The 20,552-nt window shown below is 38.8% G+C and overlaps 1 protein-coding gene across 2 annotated transcripts in view; it reads right to left on the bottom strand.

Annotated features, from left to right (window-relative positions):
* CHD7 (chromodomain helicase DNA binding protein 7) overlaps positions 1 to 20,552 on the bottom strand; it is a 177,108-nt gene that overhangs the window by 39,989 nt on the left and 116,567 nt on the right. For both annotated transcript variants that reach the window (XM_082432973.1, XM_082432974.1), the window contains exons 5-13: positions 20,183 to 20,320; positions 19,088 to 19,153; positions 13,215 to 13,270; positions 8,138 to 8,252; positions 4,789 to 4,872; positions 3,228 to 3,365; positions 3,024 to 3,145; positions 2,431 to 2,674; positions 1,062 to 1,238 (exon numbers count right to left, since the gene is read on the bottom strand). In XM_082432973.1, the coding sequence (XP_082289099.1) occupies positions 1,062 to 1,238; positions 2,431 to 2,674; positions 3,024 to 3,145; positions 3,228 to 3,365; positions 4,789 to 4,872; positions 8,138 to 8,252; positions 13,215 to 13,270; positions 19,088 to 19,153; positions 20,183 to 20,320 (1,140 nt within the window). The remainder of the gene's footprint in view (positions 1 to 1,061; positions 1,239 to 2,430; positions 2,675 to 3,023; positions 3,146 to 3,227; positions 3,366 to 4,788; positions 4,873 to 8,137; positions 8,253 to 13,214; positions 13,271 to 19,087; positions 19,154 to 20,182; positions 20,321 to 20,552) is intronic.

Raw genomic sequence — 20,552 nt, 5'->3', positions numbered from 1 at the left:
AATTAAAAGAATAGCTGGCTGATCCAATCCCCTTAATTTAGGAATAAAAGAAGCTGCTTCAAAGAACCAGCTGCAACGGAAAAGCTTTTAACTGTTCTTTTCGGTGGTACCAGTCTTCAGTAAGAAATTTACAGCCGTGAACATATAGCATATTCCTTCCCATCTCAAACTCTCGATTAACAAGAGATCAAATTAATCTATAGAAGTCAACATTAAAGGGATATTTTAAATCTTTTTGTATTTTTAAAAAGCTCAGCAAAACATCCAAGACATGCTAAATAACAATATCTTCGCTTCTTAAATGTACATTAAAAATAAAAACAAGTGATCAAAACCCACCTTGTAAACTATAGAGTGAAAAGAAACCTGAGGATGACTGAGTCATGTAGTAATTTCTGCTAGAAAATCATATAGCAGTGTGGAAAGGAAAATCAATCAAATTCTACCACTTCTACAATATGTTTTCCTATAATACTCCTATTGAAAAAAAAATCTAGAAAAATCTAATCAGGAAGCCCTGACTACCCCTTAGGAAGCCGGAAGAGTATGGGGTAGACATGTCTAAAATTCCAGATCAAACTCAAGGTCTTGCAATGCCCCAAACTTCTAAGTGTCTGCATGAACTGAACCAACTCCAGATATCCGTTCAACTTACTGAGAACTTGCACCTACAAGTCCTCCTGGCCCCTGGACGCCAAAACCTACGAGCCCTGGAATATAACTGGATTATCATCACGGAGCTAACATTTGGCCCAACAGCTTATGAAACGGCAGTATTTACCAACAAAAGGGAAAAGCAAATACTGGAAACTCATTTCAGTGAAAATACCATGACTATCCTCTGCTGTGATACAACTGTGCAAAGACACCAGCCAACAGCGTGAGAATCAGGAAGACAGCAGCAACTTCTAAGTCACTGAAAGCGCAGGAGCATACATCACAGTATTTGACAGGCTTTGCAAACACCCTTCAAAGGTATCAGTCAGATTCAGAGCAGCAGGAGTACCGAGTCAGTGACAATTCTACTCGGGGTCAAGGGAAGCGCCAACATGACCACTGACCAAGTCCATCAGCTTGAGTCCCTCCAACAGCTTGCAGTTCCGATTCTTCAGCCTGTGGGCTTCATCAATGACCACGCAGCGCCAGGGAATATTCCGCAGCTCAGGACAATCGGTCAGAATCATCTCAAACGTAGTGATGATGGCATGAAACTTATAGGACCCCTTTATCACTCGACCCTACAAGAACAACTCTGGTTTATTACTTAGCATTAAAGATTACATTAATAACTTTAAGGATGAATAAATAGCATAAAATATATGTATTGATCCCCTTGGGGACATCTTTTTTCTAGGTAACACTTATACTTTGTTTTCAAGGTGTTTTGGAGGTTTTAAGCTCTTATGGTACAACAAGAGTTTTAAAACCTTACCTTTTTCAAGGAAGTCTGAAAATTGTTAGTAAAATTTCCAACCCAATTTCCTTACAGATCACATGCAGTAAAGAGTCACTAAGTGTGCCCATTCTAGTTACATCCTACAGACTCCAAAATGTGAAAGGCCAAAGAGATTATGTACTAAGACAACTTTTTAAAACTTTTTATTTATTTATCTAAACTTTTGTAACTTGCTTTTTACTTTTAACGTGCTAACACGAAAAGAACATTCAACTCAGGACAGAACTTATAACAATTTCCCAAGTCTAAAGATCAACACCAAAATAGATTTTAGGTTTTTTCTCCTTTAAGTATTTAATTGTAGGTCAGATTTTACACTCAAGGTAAACAAACATAGAAAACAAAACTCTGTCCTATTCCCAGCTATAGGACTTCCATTTACCACCTACTGCTTAAAACTATTTTAGCATATACTATTTATTCTTTTTTCTTTGTCATTTATAATGCTTCACTGTCAATATCATAGGATAATTGCAGACAGGTAACTAAAATGAGTTAAAAATCACAGCAGTTGCTACTAAGAGCCAAAGTATAAATTCTCCCCTTTGGGTATATTTCATTCAATGTACCAGTTAATACTACATACCTAATGTTTTTCACTTCTAGTAACAATAAATAACACAATATTCTTTCCATTCACATTTAAAAACTCCATTTTTTGTTTCGCTTTCTTCTAGGGCTTGCAAAATAAACCTAATTAGCATATCAACACATTAAATGATTTTTAGCAGTCATCCAAGGTAAAACAAAACTTCATTCATTCTAATAATTAGAATGACCAAGGCTATAAAAATAAAGAGCTGCAAACAAAAGATGTGGAATTATAATACAAACACAAATTGGGTAAGAAATCTAAAGCAAATTTCTCTATCTGCAAAGTCTAGACCTCCCCTGCCAAAGGTCTGAGACCATTTTAACATCCGACGCCTTAAAATGTCTGTAAGCATAAGGACCGTCCGCCTGTGATGCTTTACCTGGGGATCTTTGAAGTACATTTCATACAACTGAATGGTCCGCCGACTAGCTTGACTCCCATGATACACAACCACGTTCAACTCTGTCCAGGTCCGGAATTCCCTTTCCCAGTTGGGGATTGTGGACAATGGGGCAATTACTAAAAAAGGGCCATGGATTCCTTTCAAATATATCTCATAGAGAAATGTAATGGACTGGATAGTTTTTCCCAAACCCATTTCATCTGCTAAAATGCAGTTTCGCCTTTGGGAGGGAAATAAAACAAGGGAGCTTTAGTAAGTATACATACAAGACAGTGCTTTCATACTCGTAAATGCATGCCTTAGATGTTCCCTTAGATACAATAAAATACAGTTTCAAACAAAATGCTCTAAGACATAAAAATTATTTCTACACACTTCTAGCAATCTCTATATTAATATGTGTTAAGTAAACAAATATTAAGCATACTTCCAGTGTTTGCTTTTTTTTTTTAATAATTTCTATTAGCGAGTTAAAATGTTAAGCTATATTTGATCAATACTTTACATAACGACAAAGGAGCTACTATAGGGTTTTTTTTTAAAGTGAAAAAAAACCACGTTTTACGTACATGTTGTACCAATTGAAAAGTAGCCAGTTTACTCCCTCCAACTGGTATTCCCTGAGTTTGTTATTGTTTTTATACTCCCTGGAACTCTCCGATTTCTTCCAGTCATCAGCAGGAGGTCGCTCCTGTTTCAAATATAGTAAAAGTCCCATTAGTGGTTTCTCAGAGACCGCATACGTTAAAGCCACCGCCACTCTCCCTCCTTACCACGCGCTCTGTTTCCGGCTCCCGGGACAGCAGCTTCTCAAACTCTTCAATCTTGGCTTGGTCTATGTCCTGCCTCAGCTCCCACGTGCTGTCTTCATAAGGCAGTGAGCACCACTTCACCAGGTAGTGAGTCACAGGCTGGGCCGGGTTTAAACACAGCACAGTTGGGTTCATGCTCTACCGCACTTACCGACAGACACTACCCCAGACACAGTGAGACGGAGCTGGGAGAAGTTTTAGAACTATGACCACTGAACGAGGAGTCCTTAGTTACAGAGTCTCAAGTCTAAACTGGAAATAACATTATTGAATATTATCAGAACAAACTGATTTTTATCTAAGCCACTGGTAAGTCATGTTCAAAAGCCAAAAAAGTATACAGACATAGCTGGCAAATAACAAAGCTGAATTTGAGCCTTATTCTTATCTGTGCAAATCATCGGGCGTCTGATTCAGACTTATATGGTAACCCATCTTGGTGTGTTTACATATTTGCCTAACTGGCTACTTTCTTAAAGAATGAGAAACAGACTTCAATTTATTAGGATTTCTGCCTTCTTCTTAAAGAGATACTATTTGCATGCTATCACTTTAAAAGAAAGACTGCAGAGCAAAATATTTTGGATAACGCAGATCAATAGGACTTCCTTTGTCTTTCTTCTTGAAAATATTTTGGTTTGTTGATCTTCATCTCAGGACCAAGGTACACTGACCTGGTTGTGATGTTACAAACATTTGCTGTACTAGGTAAATATATGATGGGAAAAAAAATTTTTTTTTAAAGTACAACTTAGCAAAACTAGAAAGGTAAACATCATGTTACAGACACGATCTTTGAAACATCATGGACCTCATGATACAGAGTTTGGAGTAAAATGGGAGTTCACTGCAGACTCACTAGACAAGCAAGATCCAAACACTTTATAAAGTTTAATTTACAAGAAGAAGCTAAGAATGACATACCTCATGGTGGGTGGGCATATACTTACTAAGACACAACGCTCAGAAGTCACTAGACTTGTCTTTACTCTTATGCCCTACCGACTGTCCTTAACAACCTCGTAGGGTTCTGCAAAGCAACCTGGGCATGCCTAGACTGGGATCTCATAAAGAGAAAGATTTTATAGTATCTTCTGTGCACCACATTAAATGAGGTCCATCAGCTTCACTAAGGACGTCCAATGTTAATTATCTTTGAACTGCATTCTGCTATAAGAGCACTCTTAATTTATAAGGGAAATTCATGCTACGTAATAGATTTGTACCAAAATATATTGAATCCTTTATTGATCATATCTGGAACTGTGCAAAAAATCTATTTGCTTCACACTGAAAACTGATTTCTTTTAAAAAGCTCTCAGACTAAATAAAAAACACATTTACAGTGATTATTAAGTCCTAAAACTAATAGTAAGTCAATAAATTTCAGTTAAGTTTAGAGCAAGTGTGTCATAACCCAAGGCCCTGACCAGAACCAGATCTAGGAGTCCACAATCATTCTCCATAAACACACATGAGCTCTCTGAGTCACTGGCTCCTAATACAAATGATCTTCTGTTACCTCTCCCCGGTCATCTGTGCTACGTGCAAAGTCCATGATCCGGTCAACCTCCACGTAATCTGGATTAAAAAGCTCATCTTCAATCTACACCAAAGGAAAAAAAGTTAAAATGTTTATTTAACTCCTGAGAGTAGACACTATTTCACTTTTCATCAGGCAATGATATCTTGGGTCACAGCAATACAAAATTTATATTTGGCAAGTTCTATTATATTAATTGAAATGCTACAATTTAGCAAAATCACTCCCCATGAGGAAATCAGACTTCTCAGACTTTGTTAACTGGGTCTTTTAATTACTGTGTGAAACCTTTTTACTGTGAGAAAATGTTTAAGAATATTTTAAATGAAGTGTGAAATTATAATTCACTAATGAGCAATCCAAAAGGCTTATGGCACGCAATGCATTTAACATTCTTGAAACCACAGCTTGCAGTGAAGACTCAGAGCCATGCACAGTAAGTGCTGTTGGAGTCTCGTAACTATTGGAGCTGTCTGATGCCTTATAGCATCATTTGCAGAATGTTATTCAAAAGCTAAAAACGCTGAGACCAGTGAATTCCATATTTTAGTGTGAACAGAGCTTATGATGTTTGGTTGTCTTTGCCAATCAGTATTAGTACCTCATTTGAACACAGTCTTGGCGTTCATCTAAGTGTTCTAATGATTTATTTGTACTGAACATAGAGCATTTGGCTAAAACTCTTAAGGATAAAGAAATGAGGCTTAAAAAATTGGGTTCTTTAGCCAATAGATTAACAATCTTTACAAAACTAAAGCAATGCTGCATGCCTGCAAAGTTATCTCATGTAAAAGAATAGAATGCGGCTCAAAAGGAAGTTACAGACTAAGCCATACTTTAAAGAAGTCAGAGTCAGACAAGTTAGAAAAGAAAAGACACATTATTATGTGTTTCTAGAGATTCATTTATCAGTAATATAACTTCATTCAAATGCTTTGCAAAGACATATTATAAGCCACTTAGATACTGTTTGTGTCCCCTGAGTTGCAGGTTGAAGGGCCGTTTGGTCACAGTCGGCTTGAGGATAACAAACATTCCCTGGGCCCCTGGGCCCACTTATAGCACCCAGTCTGGATGCTTTGAACTGTGAATTATAAAACAAAAGCCAGAAATACCAGAGTGTGTTTCAACTGCCTCAGGCTTTTACACAGAGTTCATGACTAAGGCAAAAAAAAACCTTTGAAATGTTCCGTTAATTTAAAATGTTAATATATTAAATGCATTGGCTTTGTCAAAGCTTCTAGACTTAGGTACACAATATCTATGTATTATTCATATAAAGCATAAACACTAGAACTTTCCATAAACTAGGCTCTTCTGATAAAAGCTCTAAGACAACTTGTTCTTAAACAGAATCTTTCATTACTGAAATAAAATCCTTAACTTTACTCCTAAACACCTTTATCCTTCAAGCGAGTAATCTATGCCACCATGCGTGTGACATAATTTCCAGTTTTGATCATCTTTTTGAGTAGAGATTTTAGTTGCAGTGACTTAAAAGGAAGCCTAAGGTGAAACAGAGAATGCAAAAGTGGTCATAACTAAAAATCCCAAAGCAGCAGACCATGGGGTACCTGAAGCCAGGACCATCTACGGGACATGACAAACAGTGTGTGTGGTGAGCGGGGGTGGGGGTGGGGGGTGTGTGGGTGCGTGTGTGTATATAAGAAAGAAAGAGGGGAAGAGAATTGGTATCCTCCTCTGTTAACCTTCAGATCACCTTTTCAGACTCAAGTTTATGCTACTTCCATTCAGGACAAAACTTGAGCTCTCTAGCTGCCAAGTTACCAGCAAGATAATGTATTTCAGCCTTGGTACAGGTGATTCCCAGAGATAGACTCACAAAGGTAGACTACACACACCTCAGGCCGGGCCCACGTCCCTGAAGTGCATCTGACTCCAAGAAGCACAGATAAATTTAATGAGCAGAGCCATGACTGAAGGACCAGGGTGGGGGTAACCACTGTACTCTTTCCTTTTCCTAACACAGATGCACAGAAACATCGGCAGAACGTACAGTGTCTCTTGCTAGGAGGAAGCTGAGGATTTCAACTTGCCCAATATCACAAACATTTAACTCCAGTTTCATTAAGGGGCATGAAAAACAGAGCTTCCTAGTATTTTCTCAGAACCTGTCCTTTCAAAGAAAGAATCACCTACATATTCCCCAGGACATGAGGAGTGAGTCCCATCCAAGCACCTCCACCCCTTGGCGCTGACCGCTGCAGGCAAGGAGGCTGGTGCTCGGTGACACGGACACATCTGTCTAGTGGAACCCCCTCCACCTGCTCTCCCATCCAGTGCAGATTTTACAATATGCCTTTCGGGGCGTGGAAATCAGATTCCAGGAGAACCCAGACTTGTCACCTGAGAGTATAAGGATTGACTCTATGACATAAAAGTACAGAACTTTCTTCTGTCCCCCGTTCCCCCATCTCAAGGGGATGTGTGTGAAGGGGTCGAACAAGGGGTCGGTGTGTGTGAAGTTGGTCGTGAAGCAGGTATTATTTTCCATCAAATTTCACACTTCTTTACAGTTTGCATTCTGTTAACTCCCTTATGGAGAGGAAAACTAGTAAGTCAGCCAATTTAGTCTTTCAATGTGAAGGTTTCTCTTTTATCTGCTTGAGGCTGTAAGTGAAAGCAAACTGGTGATCACAAGCCCAGGGACCCCAGGAAGCACTCTGTGAGAGCATTTTGTCAATGTAATTGACTACACTGGAGGGGAACATGGCACTTCTTAAAATATGCAGGACTTCTTCCCTGCCCTAGGTATGGGTACCTTCTCATCATAATTGATAACCTAGGATAAAGGGGGGCAGGCAAAGGTATTAGAATAGTATACCAACTCCTGTACCATAGCACGTAATCTGTGAAAAGGAGTTCAGTGAAAACTCTCTGTAATTAGGCACTGACTTGAACAGAAGAAATTTGTCACACACCTCCCCCAACAGAAAGAAACTTTTATATCCTAGAACTTATACTTAATACTCACTGTAGCATTTTTACCCTGCTAAAATCTTAATAGGACTTTTGTCTACTTATTTTTTTCACTGTCTACTAACTGTATTTTCATTACAAGATTTAATCATACCATCATATTTCCACATAATATCATAAGGACCAGTATCTTCTAGAACTAAGCAACAGGAAGAATGAGAAATTTCCTGTTTACAAATTATTTTAGCAATAACCAGTTACCAATATGCAAGTAACAGCACCAAATGAGGCAAACTAGTTTTTCTTAATAATATACTGACCTAAAATTCAAAATTCAGAACATTTTAAAAATGTAAATGCTTTAGAAAATTAACCAGGTTTTCCATACCTCTGAAAGGAATTTGTTCTGGCCCTGCTTTGCCTTAAATCGTTTAATCTTTTGCTGAATTCTCTTATCTTTTTCCAGATCTTCCACAGATGCCCATTGACAATGAAGATAAGAGCTAAAAGAACAAAATAATATACTTGAAACAGGTAGAAAATAATTAATCTTTTATTATACATGTTCATTATCATTCCCCCCAAAATCAACTAAACAGATAATTAACATAATAACCTGTTTAATTACTCACAGAGGTTGCCAAGCCACGTTCAATGTAACTACTAATGTTTGAGAATAAGAAAAGAAAATCAATAATAATGCCTAAAATTTGCCTTCTGTCCTGGGCCTGCAGTTCTCTTACCCACCTCCCATTAAAAAAAAAAAAAAAAAAAAGAAAGAAAAGAAAAGGACCGAGTAACAAGCTGTTTTCATAAGTGAATGGATTACACTTCAATACAAAACAATTAGCACTACAGGGTGGCCTTAATTATGAATTCGTTTTGAGCCTTTTATCATTAATTGAGAAATAAAAGGTTTTTGTCAAGGTGAAAGAATTCAAATTTAAAAGAGCAAGGTAAACCTAACTTCCTCCTTCTACAACTGCTGGGCAGCAAAGGGCCACCACCAGCTCTGGAACACCCTTGTCCCCAGCCAGCTCCTGGTCAGTTCCCGTCTCCCAGCTCTGAGAGGACTGATGCCCCTTGAGGTCCCTTGTGAATTTTTCACTCCCTACTGTCTACCCTCTCCTTGCACTGTTTAGTCTCTTCCCGTTCAGACGTGCCACAGGCCTGCGCTGAGCATTTGCTGTGTCTTCTCTAACCTGAACTTGAATATTCCCCACCCTTCCTTGTCCATCCCCAAGACTCACTGGTATACAGTCACTGTTTTATGGTACCTCTGACATTCTTCCGTTTGGTATTTTAATATTCTTCTGTACTATCATCCTCTCTCTGCCACCCCCCACCCACCTCCATGGCCTCGACTGTCTCTTGTTTATATTTCTGGCCATGACATTAAAAAGAAATGAGGTGCTTTCACAATCAAGGTACCACTACTCTTAGAAATTATGCAGCCACTATAAAATCTCTCAAAAAATAATTAATGATATGGAAAAGGCTTCTGACATTAAATAGCACATCATTTGTATTTATGTAACGTCTAATATGCATTTTCATAGGTAGGATTGATTTAGTCCTTCTACAATTGACCAAGGGAGATAAGGACGTTAAATACATATGCCTTGTACAGATGTGAATTGATAGAAACCCTGTGCACAGAGGGAGAGAGAGAGAGAAAACAGACTAGATGAAAATGCATCAAAATGTTAGTAATGATCATTCTGGGTGGTAAGATTGCAAGTATTCTATTTTCTACTTTCAACTTGTAATTTCCAAATTTTCAATAAATAATTTGCAATACTGCTACAACCGAAACCAAATATTATAAAAATCACCTAGTCCAGTCTCCGAATTATTGGACAGAAAAAGGTATGTGTGCAGTCAGCACCCTTGTCTTGGCTGAGGTGAACATGCCATAAAGCACTGCCAGGGTGACCACAAGGGAGATACAGGCACTTGAGCAGCTGGGTCCAGCCCTGCTCTGCCTCTTGTAAACTGGGCTGAAACTTTCAGGCAGTGACTCTGCTTTAACTAAATGGAGAAGAACCACAGGCTTTTGCTCTAGGATCAGAAACAAGGCAAGGGTGCCCATATCTCCACTGCTATTCAATATCATATTCCAGGCATTAGCCAATGCTGTTACATGAGAGAAAACAACAAGAGGAGTGATAATCGGAAAATAAGAAGTAAAACTATCTTTATTTGCAGATGCCATGACTGCATAACTGGAAAACCCTAGAGAATCAATTAGGAAACTAATTCAAATAATAAAATAAAATAATTCCGTTATGCAGCAGGATATAAAATTAACAGACAGAAGTCAAATGTCTCCATTCACACAAATAATAGCCAGTTAGAGGAAATAGCATTAGGGAAAACCTCTTTCACAGTATCAACAAAGATAAAATACTTGGTAATATATTTAATAAGAAGTGTGTGAAACTTGCACAAGGAAGTATTTAAAACCCTCCTAAAAGATACGAAAATCAAGTTGAACCAACTGGAAAGACATCCTTGTTTTTAGATAGCATGACTCAACATCATAAATCATAAATTTGTAATTTAACACAATGTAAATAAAAATATAAACAACCATTTTAATGGAGTTAAGACAAGTGAATGCTAGATTTATATATAAAAATAAACACGCAAAACATCCAGGAAAACACTAAAGAGGAAACATCTTAGGAGAAACTAGATAAATCAGATATTAAAATACACTATAAATCCTCTATAAGTAAAATAGTGTGCTACTGACTCGTGAAGAGATAGAGCAAAGGATTAGAATAAAGAACAGATATGGATACAATAAATATGTATCTTTAGTTCATGATAAAGACTGCATCTCAAATCACCAGGGCAAAGATGGGCTTTTTAATAATGGTGCTGGAACAACAATATTTGGAAAAGAATAAAAAATTAGAGTTATGCTTTACCCCATATACAAGAGTTAACACCAAGTGGATCAAGCACCTAAACAGAGAAAATGAAACCATTCAAGTACTAGAGGAAAACACGGCAAATTCCTCTTTAACTAGGGTGTAGGAAAAAGCTTTCTAACTATGATTCAAAAGTCAGATCCTCTAAAAGGAAAGATTAATAAATCTAAATATACAAAACACTTTTAAAAACTTACAATGCTATAACCAACAATAAATAAAGCCAAATGACAATGGAAACTGGGAAAAGATAGCTGCAACATATAACACAGATTAAGGACTAATATCCCACATATATAAAGAACTGTTAAAAATTGAGGGAAGCACAATAGAAAAACGGGCAAGAGATAGGAACACATAATTGACAGAACAAGATACAAAACTGGTCGTTAAATGTATGAAAAGATGTTCTAAATCACTCACAATAAAAGAAAATACTAATTAAAACCACACTGAAATACGATTTTCCACAAAAAGTAAAAAAAAAAAAAAAAAAAAAAAAACAACAAGAAAAACCCACCATACTACACTGGAAAGGTTGTGGGGAAATAGGTGCTCTCCTACACTGTTGGTAGGAATGCAAACTGACACAACACTTCTGGAAGGGAATTTTGCAATGTCTGACAGAACTACATTTATGTATGCCTTTTGATCTAGCAATCCCAATTCTAAAAATTCACCCTGAAGCTATGCCTCCAACAATTCGAAAATACATAGGCATGAGAATATATATTGCAGCATTATCTGTAACTATAAAATATCAGAAGCCATTTACATGCCGGCATACCCAGGAGATTGGTTGGATAAGTTACGACACAGACATGCAAAGGAGTACTAGGCAGCTGTAACAAAGAATGAGGAAGACTCTATGAACTGATGTTGAATAACTTAGTATACACAGTACTGTGAAAAGAGCAAAGTGCAAATGTGTACTGATGCTATTCTTTTGTGTTTAAGGAAGAAGGGGAAATAATATATAAAGTCGACCTATGTATCTATCTATCTGCACATTCATGCCAAAACTTACAGGAAGGATAAATCTGGGATTAATGAAAAGGTAAGTAGGAATGAGGTGGAAAGGAAGGGAGGATGGCACTTCTTCTTTGGGTATCATTTTGTGTACAGTTCTGACTATTGAACCGTGTTAATATTTCATGAACTTGGAAAAAAGCAAAAAAAAAAAAAAAAAAAAGAAAAAGAAAAGAAAATCAACAAGGATGGGGTGAGGCCTAAAATGGAATACAAATACAAACAGAAGCTAATGAACCAAACTGAGTAGCAAATAACACTGCACTGAAGGGGGGCTGGGAGGAGAAGAACTAACTTGAGGAAATACTGGAAAAAGCATTTAGCCTCTACAGCATCAGGCTAAAGACAAAAGAACTCTACACAAATACTGAATGAACGCTAGTTAGCAGGCGTCTTTCTCACAGAAATACGGTCTAGTAATTCTGAAAGCACTTCCTTATATATCCTAGGATTAACAAATAAGAAAATATATCATGGAAAACAGGAGCCAGGTTTCTCATAGTCGAAAAAATGGAGTTATTAATATTGGAAGGGGAAAGAATAGAATGAACCCTGTGGTATTGAAATAAAATTGGAAGTATCACTATAAAGGCATTGGTTTTCCTTGTTGGTAGGTAGGTAGGTAGACAGACGTGCGTGTGTGTATATATAATAAACATATATGTGTGTGGAACGTTTCTTAAGCTGTTCTGACAGCTCCCCAAAGCCTCTCTTTAACCCTAGAATTTATTAATATGGTACTTGAGTTCCCTGCCTCAAAAAGCTTAAAGTACATTTAAAAAGTTTAAAGTACATTTAACTTTTATGTTATCAATAAATATGTTTGTCCTTGGTCTGTGATTGTTACTTGTCGTCCTCAGCAGGATGACTATTGATGTTTCCAACGAGGCTGCCTCGTCAGAGTGTGCTTGGTCCTAGTATCCAGCTTCCATCTACAATCAGAACAACTCACGGTGGTTTTTCATGCAGTTTTCTTAAAAGTTATGCAATTCAAATTCACTAGACAAAACTCAGAAATGAAAACAGAGCAGCAAAATCATAGCTCACTGCATTTCAAAACATGAGTGATATCACGATTTCCTAGAGCCTCTGCCTGAGAGCTGAGTTCTCATCTCGGGTGCCAAGCATCCCAGTGAAGGATGAAGGCAGGGAGCCCCACAGAGCAAAATTCATTCTCAGAGTCAGGCAGGTATTATAACACTTCCCTCACTTTTCTGTTATTGTGTGAGTTTTCATCCCCTCTAAAAAGAACTTCTCGGTTATACACAGAAGCTAGTCAGCCTGTACACCAATTACACATTTTGCAGAAAAATAAAGCTCATAAACTATCAAAGATAGAAAAGTTAGTAGGCAATGGCCTAAATGGCACTGAATAAACCACACCAAAATTTCCCCGTTGCCAATTTTTTAAAAAAAATTTTCCTGATTACCTTTTAAAATTTGGTACATTGAAAATATATTCCTCCATGGAAAAAAAAAAAATCACAATCTACTTACAAGTTTTTGTATTTCACGTAGAACTCCTCAACTTCTACCTCTTCTCCAGATTCCTTCTGCAACAGAGGAAAATTTCAGGCATGTACTTGAAACCATCTACTAGAATGTTCCAAAGTAATGACTTACTCCCGTGTGGCCACAAACAGGCATCGCGGAAGCGGCATAGGGCGCTCCTGGAAGGGTGAGCACGTGGTGAGCTGGTGGGAGGCCAGAGGGGTGAGGGCGGACCACGCGCGCTACCCGATGGGCTCCGGCTTCTCAGACGTGCACGGCTTTAACTCGTCCCTAACCACATGCAGCTTCATTCACAACAGCCTGACCCCAAATGTGGCTTTCTGCCAAACCCACAGTGCTAAGTAGACGCCAAGTGTACCATTTTCTCAGGCAGCAGCCAATTAGCCACTGCTCTCCTGAATGCCATATGGATTATTTTTGGCCGCCTCATGGCAACTTTACACGGTGGGTTTTGTAATGTTTTAAAATATTTAAAAGACATTTATTCCTCCATATAGTTAACAACGCTAAACAAGAAACCATATAAAACTAAACTTTGTTCCGAGGCTGTAATTTCAGTGCATCACTATTCAGTTTCAGTTTGACTCAATGGTACAATTAAAATCTCTCAGACAAGATGTCACATACACATAGCAGCCAAATAAAATTAACACTCCAAATACTACACCGAGGTGAGGTTAAAATCGTGACCCATCAGCCAAATCAAGGGTGCAGTGGCGAGATTATTTCGAACATCTCCCCTGATCCTGCCTATTGTAATGTCTGCAGAAGATACCGCACATATGATATTTTAAGCATCCCTTTCAATATTTTTTTTCCCCTTGGTTGTAGGCTGTTAAACAAGTCGTAATGTGTAATTTTCTTCTGGAACACTTGATCAGATAAATCAGGGATGTAAAAAATAAACACCACTTACAGATGTTTAGAGATTGCTTTTACACTCTTACAAGAGTGCCTGCCTTGAGGGTCACATTTGCCTACTAAACTGCCTCAGAGGTGCCGCAAAGAAAATTAAGGCAAGTCAGAACGCGGCAGAGGGCAAACAAAGGAGCAGAGACTTCTTACTGGGTGACAGACTGGCACCAGATCTGTTCAAAGAGACTAGATCACCCTCAATCCCCAATCTTCGAACTACCGTCAAAGACTGAGAACTTAAAACTTTTCTTCAAAACTCTCACACATTATCAGTTAAACCTAAATTTTAAGCAGTTTTTCCATCTGCCTAGAGATCACCAATAAGAAGACAGGATATTCAGGAGTGGGGTCGAAACCCACTAATATCTGGTCCTGCCCTAATGGATCTATAAATGGTCATCACCCTAAAGCAGCTTCTTAAATCAACGTGTTCAGAAAACCATCTGTATCCCCAGATTCTCTTGTTTTAAATTATTTTTTAAATTATCTTTTATTGGAGTATAGCTGATTTACAGTGTTGTGGCATGTCCCAGACTTTCAGGTGTCCAAAATGACAAGAAATGTTTGCTGGGTGCCCTCAAGAGCCAGGGACATAAACATGCAATTACTGTATAGGTAAATTCTGGTCGATTCAAGTAGCAATCCATCCCGAACCCACCTTACATTTTTCTAGCCCTTAACATTACCTCGTTCCACTCCCACATTTCAGCAACCATTTCAAGACACATTATCTTTGTATAGAACTGGAGACCACAGTAGAAAGGCAAAGATAAGACTGTAGTCAGCCAAGGAGAATGGGGAACCAGGGTGAGCCTAGATCTTGTGATGCTTCTCATAGCATATCATGAAATTCAAACCTCGAGTGGAATTCAAACGTCTGGTCTACTGTTTTTACTTTTTTGATGTTAACTATATTTCTTTCAGTTCTGAAAGAGTTTTTCAAAATTACTTATCTTTGAGGTAGTAAAAAGACACGCTTTATCCTTTCTATGTTCTGTTATCTCCTGATTTCCTTCTTCCGGATCTTTCCTCCTGTACTGTCCCCTTTCCATCTCCTTCTAAGTGGCCTCACTGTCTGTAACTTCTAAGTGGGCCTCAAAGCACACAGATCAACTCTTGAACAAAGGGGCAGTTTTCATTCTGTCTCGATTCTGCTCCAGAAAGTTCCGACTCTTAACGCCATCAACTGTCTGTCCCTGACTCTCGTGAACACCCATTTTTCTCATCACGATCAGCTATGCCTCTCGGGGCGTGCTGTGGAGATCTCAACAAGAGGGTCTCAGGCTGTCTGGGAGAAGGTGATCAGGTTCCGAGACCTCATTTAGTAGCACACGGAGCTCGTGCAGAATCGTCCCAGGACCTATTGCTCTTGAATGTCCCAAATTACAACCCTGTGCTTCAACTGACCACACATACTGGATCATCTTCTTGCTCCCAGAGCTGTAAGTAGAGAGCCGTAATAGAGCTGTTTTGCCCTTCATTTCATATAAATATGATCACGCTGGCCTCTTCTGCTTTACTTAGAGCAAAACAATTAACAAAAGTGTGTGAATTCATAAGCTCTCAGGAGCATCATTTTAATTACGCACTAAACAGCAGTCGGTTTGACCAGACTCTCTTGACAGTTGAAAGCAGCCCCAGCCTCTACCTCCCATGCCCCAGTGTTCAGAAGCCTTTCCATAATGGGCATATCCAGTGCATAACTGAGTCAAGGCACTAATTCTGCAGGTGCGCGCATGCGCGCACACACACACACACACACCCCACTCAAATTTATTTCTAGGACAGTTACCGTTAAATTTGAGAGTCCTCTAAAGTAATTTTATGTGCTCGATAGACTAGTTTTGAGAAATGTGTGTATCTTTTCATTCATTAGACTCCTAAAGCAGTCTGTCAAAATCCTTACTATTCACGTGAAATTGAAAGTTCCAAACATACTGAGCCATACGTGTTCCACTGTTCACACGGAACAGAAACCTTGACCAGGCACTAAATCAACTCTTCTGGTCACCTGGGTTCTAAAACAGCCGTTCAGCAAATGATAATCCTGTTGGCCTGAAAGAACGAATGACCTTTCCTAAGCATCCTATTACTAAATTAAGCAGTCACACTGGGGAAACAAAGCTAAACTGTAGTGTGAAAAGGCAGAAATTTTGTTCAATAATGCACAAAAGAATGAGAAAGCGCCTTGATAAAGGTAACAATAAAGCAAAGGTATGAATCCATTCCTACTTCTGGCCAACCTGCTGTATATTCTACCAGACATACCAAATCATAGTTCATTTAGGAAGAAAATAGGACATAATAATACAGAATCCACTTTCAAAACGATTTTTGACCTTCTGGTACAAAAAGGATTTGAACTGTTTTCCCCCAAAGACAGATGGCTCAAAGCAGAAGGGACTACATGATGACTAAATGTGGAAAAGAAGAAAATTAACCTTTATACAATCCAAAAGTCCATTCTTAAATCTACCTCGAAATTCAAATACAAGTACCACCTATGTCCCTTGCACTGGGTCCCACGCACATTATTTGGGTTTAGAACAACGTAAGTGCCTGAGCCATCCCTATGTAACAGGAGGTGCTGAGTTACGGATGAGTTCTGTGAGTTTGCACGACTCCATCATAACGGCTGATGCTTCTCGGGCTACAGTGATGAGGTCAGCTGATTGCAAAAACCATGAACTGTCCCCACTGTGTGTCAGCAGCATGCTGGGGAGGCTCTGAGCCCTTAACCAGTTTCCATAGCGCTGCCAGGGGGAGACAAAGGCACCTTCTCACAGCCATGTCTTCCATTATTCATGGTAATAGGAAACAGACCAGCAGGCATAGCTAGAATCCAGGGGAAAATCTCAAATTTCCTTTTGCTTCTATCTGCTACACTTTCCTCCAATATTACTAAAGCTGATAACTAAAGTAACTATTTGGAGAACATTCGCAGTTTAAAAAGTTAGTACCTGCTAATGTTTACAATCTTCTAATGGGTTTTTATGGCCATTTATGAAATGCCACTAATCTGCAAGCAATTCAATGGGCTCCATACCTCTTTCTTATTTTAAATCATATCTCAAGGCATATCTCTCCTTCCAGAGGAAATTTCCCATTAATTTTCTCCATCCTAAAATTCACCTACTCAACAAATACTCTATACCCTCATGTACAATTACAGTGATTTTTAATCTCCTGTGTTAAGATAAGCCTGGTCATCTGTAAATGGCAGCAATACCTACTCCTAAACTGTGGGTACCTATCTTTAAAGGATTGGCAAGAAAAAACAAAAAATGCCCTATGGTGGGCAAAACAGAAGGAAAACGTGATACCCTACATCACGCATAGTCTAAGCAGCTCTGAATAACAGAGCTAATTATAATTTGCAACCCCCAGACCTGCTGGGTATGCCTGCTGAAGCACTATCGGTTGAATGAAAATTATTATATCCCATCCAAACCACGTGCTATTTATTCAAACAAGCCACTTCAATTCGCTGAAGGGGATTATTCTTTAAAGTACATCAAGCATTCAAATTTTGCCATATATCTACAATTCACAAGTTAACAGTTCTAGAGTCATTAGAAGGACAAAACTGCAACCTTTCCAATTAGTTAAATAGTGCTCATTTCTGCTTGAACGGGTGGGAAATTTGGTTGAGATTTTACGTTCATCAGAGAGGAAATACTCATGTTCAAAGAGTTACCAGATAGACACCCCATACACTCCCACTCCCTACACTCATTATGAAAATATCTTGACATGTTGTTCTTGATTATTTTTGTTTGAACCAGAGTTTTATCTTCTGATAAAAATCTATACTTTGAATAACACAATACAAAAGCAGAGAGTATTGGAGGAAAGGTAAAGAGAAGTTTACGGCTGGTGCAATACCATTTTCAAGGATCTCTAGATAGTATCTGAATAGTAAATGTTTCCTATTTGATAAACCCGGAAGCTCACTTTAAATCCCATAATTCCTCCATTCCTCATCTCCCTCCCTGGAGATTACACTTTGTATACACTTCACATCTTTTAAAAAAAAAGCTTATTTTACATGTCAAAACAATGAGGTTGTCTTCCACACACCTTGAAAGCAATAAAAAGAAACAACTCTGCCTTTGACAATGATTCAAGCTAGAAGACAGACACCTATGTCTAAAGGAGACCATTTTCTAGAGACACCAGACATGGCTTGCTGGAATATGTAAATGCACCTGGATGCCTATGTACTTCTTCAAACTAAAGTGTTTGGCAAGAAGGGAAATGGGTGGGATGAAATGGGGAGTCTCCATCAGTAAAAAGAAGATGCAGTGTTCCTGGAATTCGTTGTCACAGAGTGTATGTGTCCCTCAGTGACATGGGCACCAGGCTAGTGACAGGTACTTAGGGCTCACCTTTGCGGATCAACATGAATTCCGAATAATCTGGAAGGATAAGTCATATTATCTTCAAAAATTACACTGAAAATAGTTCTGTATTTCACTTCTGCACTAACAAAAGAATACTAATATTTCAACTGCATATGAAAAGTATGAGAAAACACCTACTTGCTAACATGATAAAGAGATCTTCCGGGGGGTGGGGGGCTGGGGTAGGGACCTTCCTAAGAGAGATGAGAGATAGATTCATGGTCATGATTTTTCGTAAATAATATTTATGAAAAAGGCAGCCTACAACTCTAGGAGTCCTAAGACATTTCTTCTGAGACGTTTGAGTTCTTGCCTACTCTAAATGGGGTAACAAAGCACTGACTGTTTGCTACATTTTAATTTCATTTTGGGTTGAACATCCCAAAGATTGATATTGGACTAATAAATCAGACAGGATTAGAAACATCACCAGAAGTTTCATTTTTCAACAGTGAAATTTTTAAAGGAAATTATAAAGCAAAAAATAATTTAAGAGTCACACACACACCACAGGTTTTGATAACTCCACATGATGCTTACCTGTTTTTTTACCGAACGACTACTCATAATTTTTTCTACCACTGGACCGTCTGCATCAACAGATTCCTAAAACATAAAGTGGAATGAATGAATCCAAACAGAAAGCATTTCATTCTAAGCTGTAAAAGCAAGACCTCATTCCCTTTTGCACCTCCCTCCATACCCTTTAAATCACTGGGTACGATCACCAGTGGGGAATATGACTGAAAAGAACAAAAATCTCCCTTGCAGAAAGGCAAAGGGAAGAGCTGTGTTTATTACTTCATGATTACGTGGTTTAATTGCGTGGACTAGCATGGGTCCCTAAAGCCAAGAGGCGTTCAGAAATTCCAGCTGCCAAGAGAAAATGATCTCTGCGTGATGGCAAAAACATAACTTTTCCTCGTCTGGACCCATGGGGTTAATATACTCATCATTCTGTTATCGTAGGCAGCTTTTTATCTATGGAGGTCCCATAAAACGCTATATAACAACAGAGCGCAAATTACCAAATAAAATACAAAACTGTATTTAATATATTTTTCAATGGGTTACCAGTTTGTTAACTAAAGCACAGTAACGGTAAGAAGAGGGCTTTGGGGAAAAAAAAAAAAAAGATCTTCACAATAATCAATCCTCCATTACTACCCATATTTTATACAAACTCTTTTATCCATCACTTACATGGCACAGAGAATAAAGTAGGCCCTGCTGGGTACTACAAGGCAGTAATTTCATAAAGGGGCTCTTACAGTGCCAAGCAGCAGGAGACAAGCTTGAGTGGTTTATTAAAGTCCCAGAAGCTACGGCACTGAACTCTCGGAGGTAAATTCAGCCTCCTTGCATCCTAGCTCTGCCTCATCCTCAACAAAGACCCATTAATTCTCCAAAATTGTGTCAAATTACATATCACAGGCTTGGACAAAAATAAATCTCAGTGAACGGGGCTTTTTAAAAGACACCCCTAAACGACTAATTTCCCATAGCGTGTTCGCCAACACGAGATGAATGTGCCCAGCTCGAAGTCCGATGCTTCTACTGAACTTCTCAGATTCCGGCTATAAAATTTCCAGCCCATCTTTTGAAACGCACGCGAGAACTGCGCACGCCGCTCACCTGCGGCTCCGACTGCGAGGTGGTGGAGGGGGAGTCTCTCCCGGCAGCGTCTGCGTCCTCGGCCTCCTCGTCAGAGATCTTGAACTCCAAGTCCTCGGTGTACCGCTTTCTCTTCACCTGCCTGCTGGACCGTCTCTTCTAAAACGAAAAGCCGACAGGCTGGGTTTAGAAAGCTGCTGCTCTCCCACTTCTCAGAAGGGCACGGTACATTTATAAAATAATAATAATCGTAAAGAAAAGCTGGTGACTTTAACCCTGCAAATCACAGAAGATATCACAGTGGCAACACACACAATGGAAATGGGGGAAATCTGAAGCCAGGCGCCTCGGACAGCGATGGCCCCGCCACTCCCGGGTGCCTGGCCTTTAA

Source organism: Balaenoptera physalus (genome assembly GCF_965194825.1).
Source record: "Balaenoptera physalus genome assembly, chromosome: 17".
In the NCBI taxonomy this organism is placed as follows: domain Eukaryota; kingdom Metazoa; phylum Chordata; class Mammalia; order Artiodactyla; family Balaenopteridae; genus Balaenoptera; species Balaenoptera physalus.
Note: the sequence above shows the minus strand (reverse complement) of the source record. Positions and strands in the feature narration are given on the sequence as shown.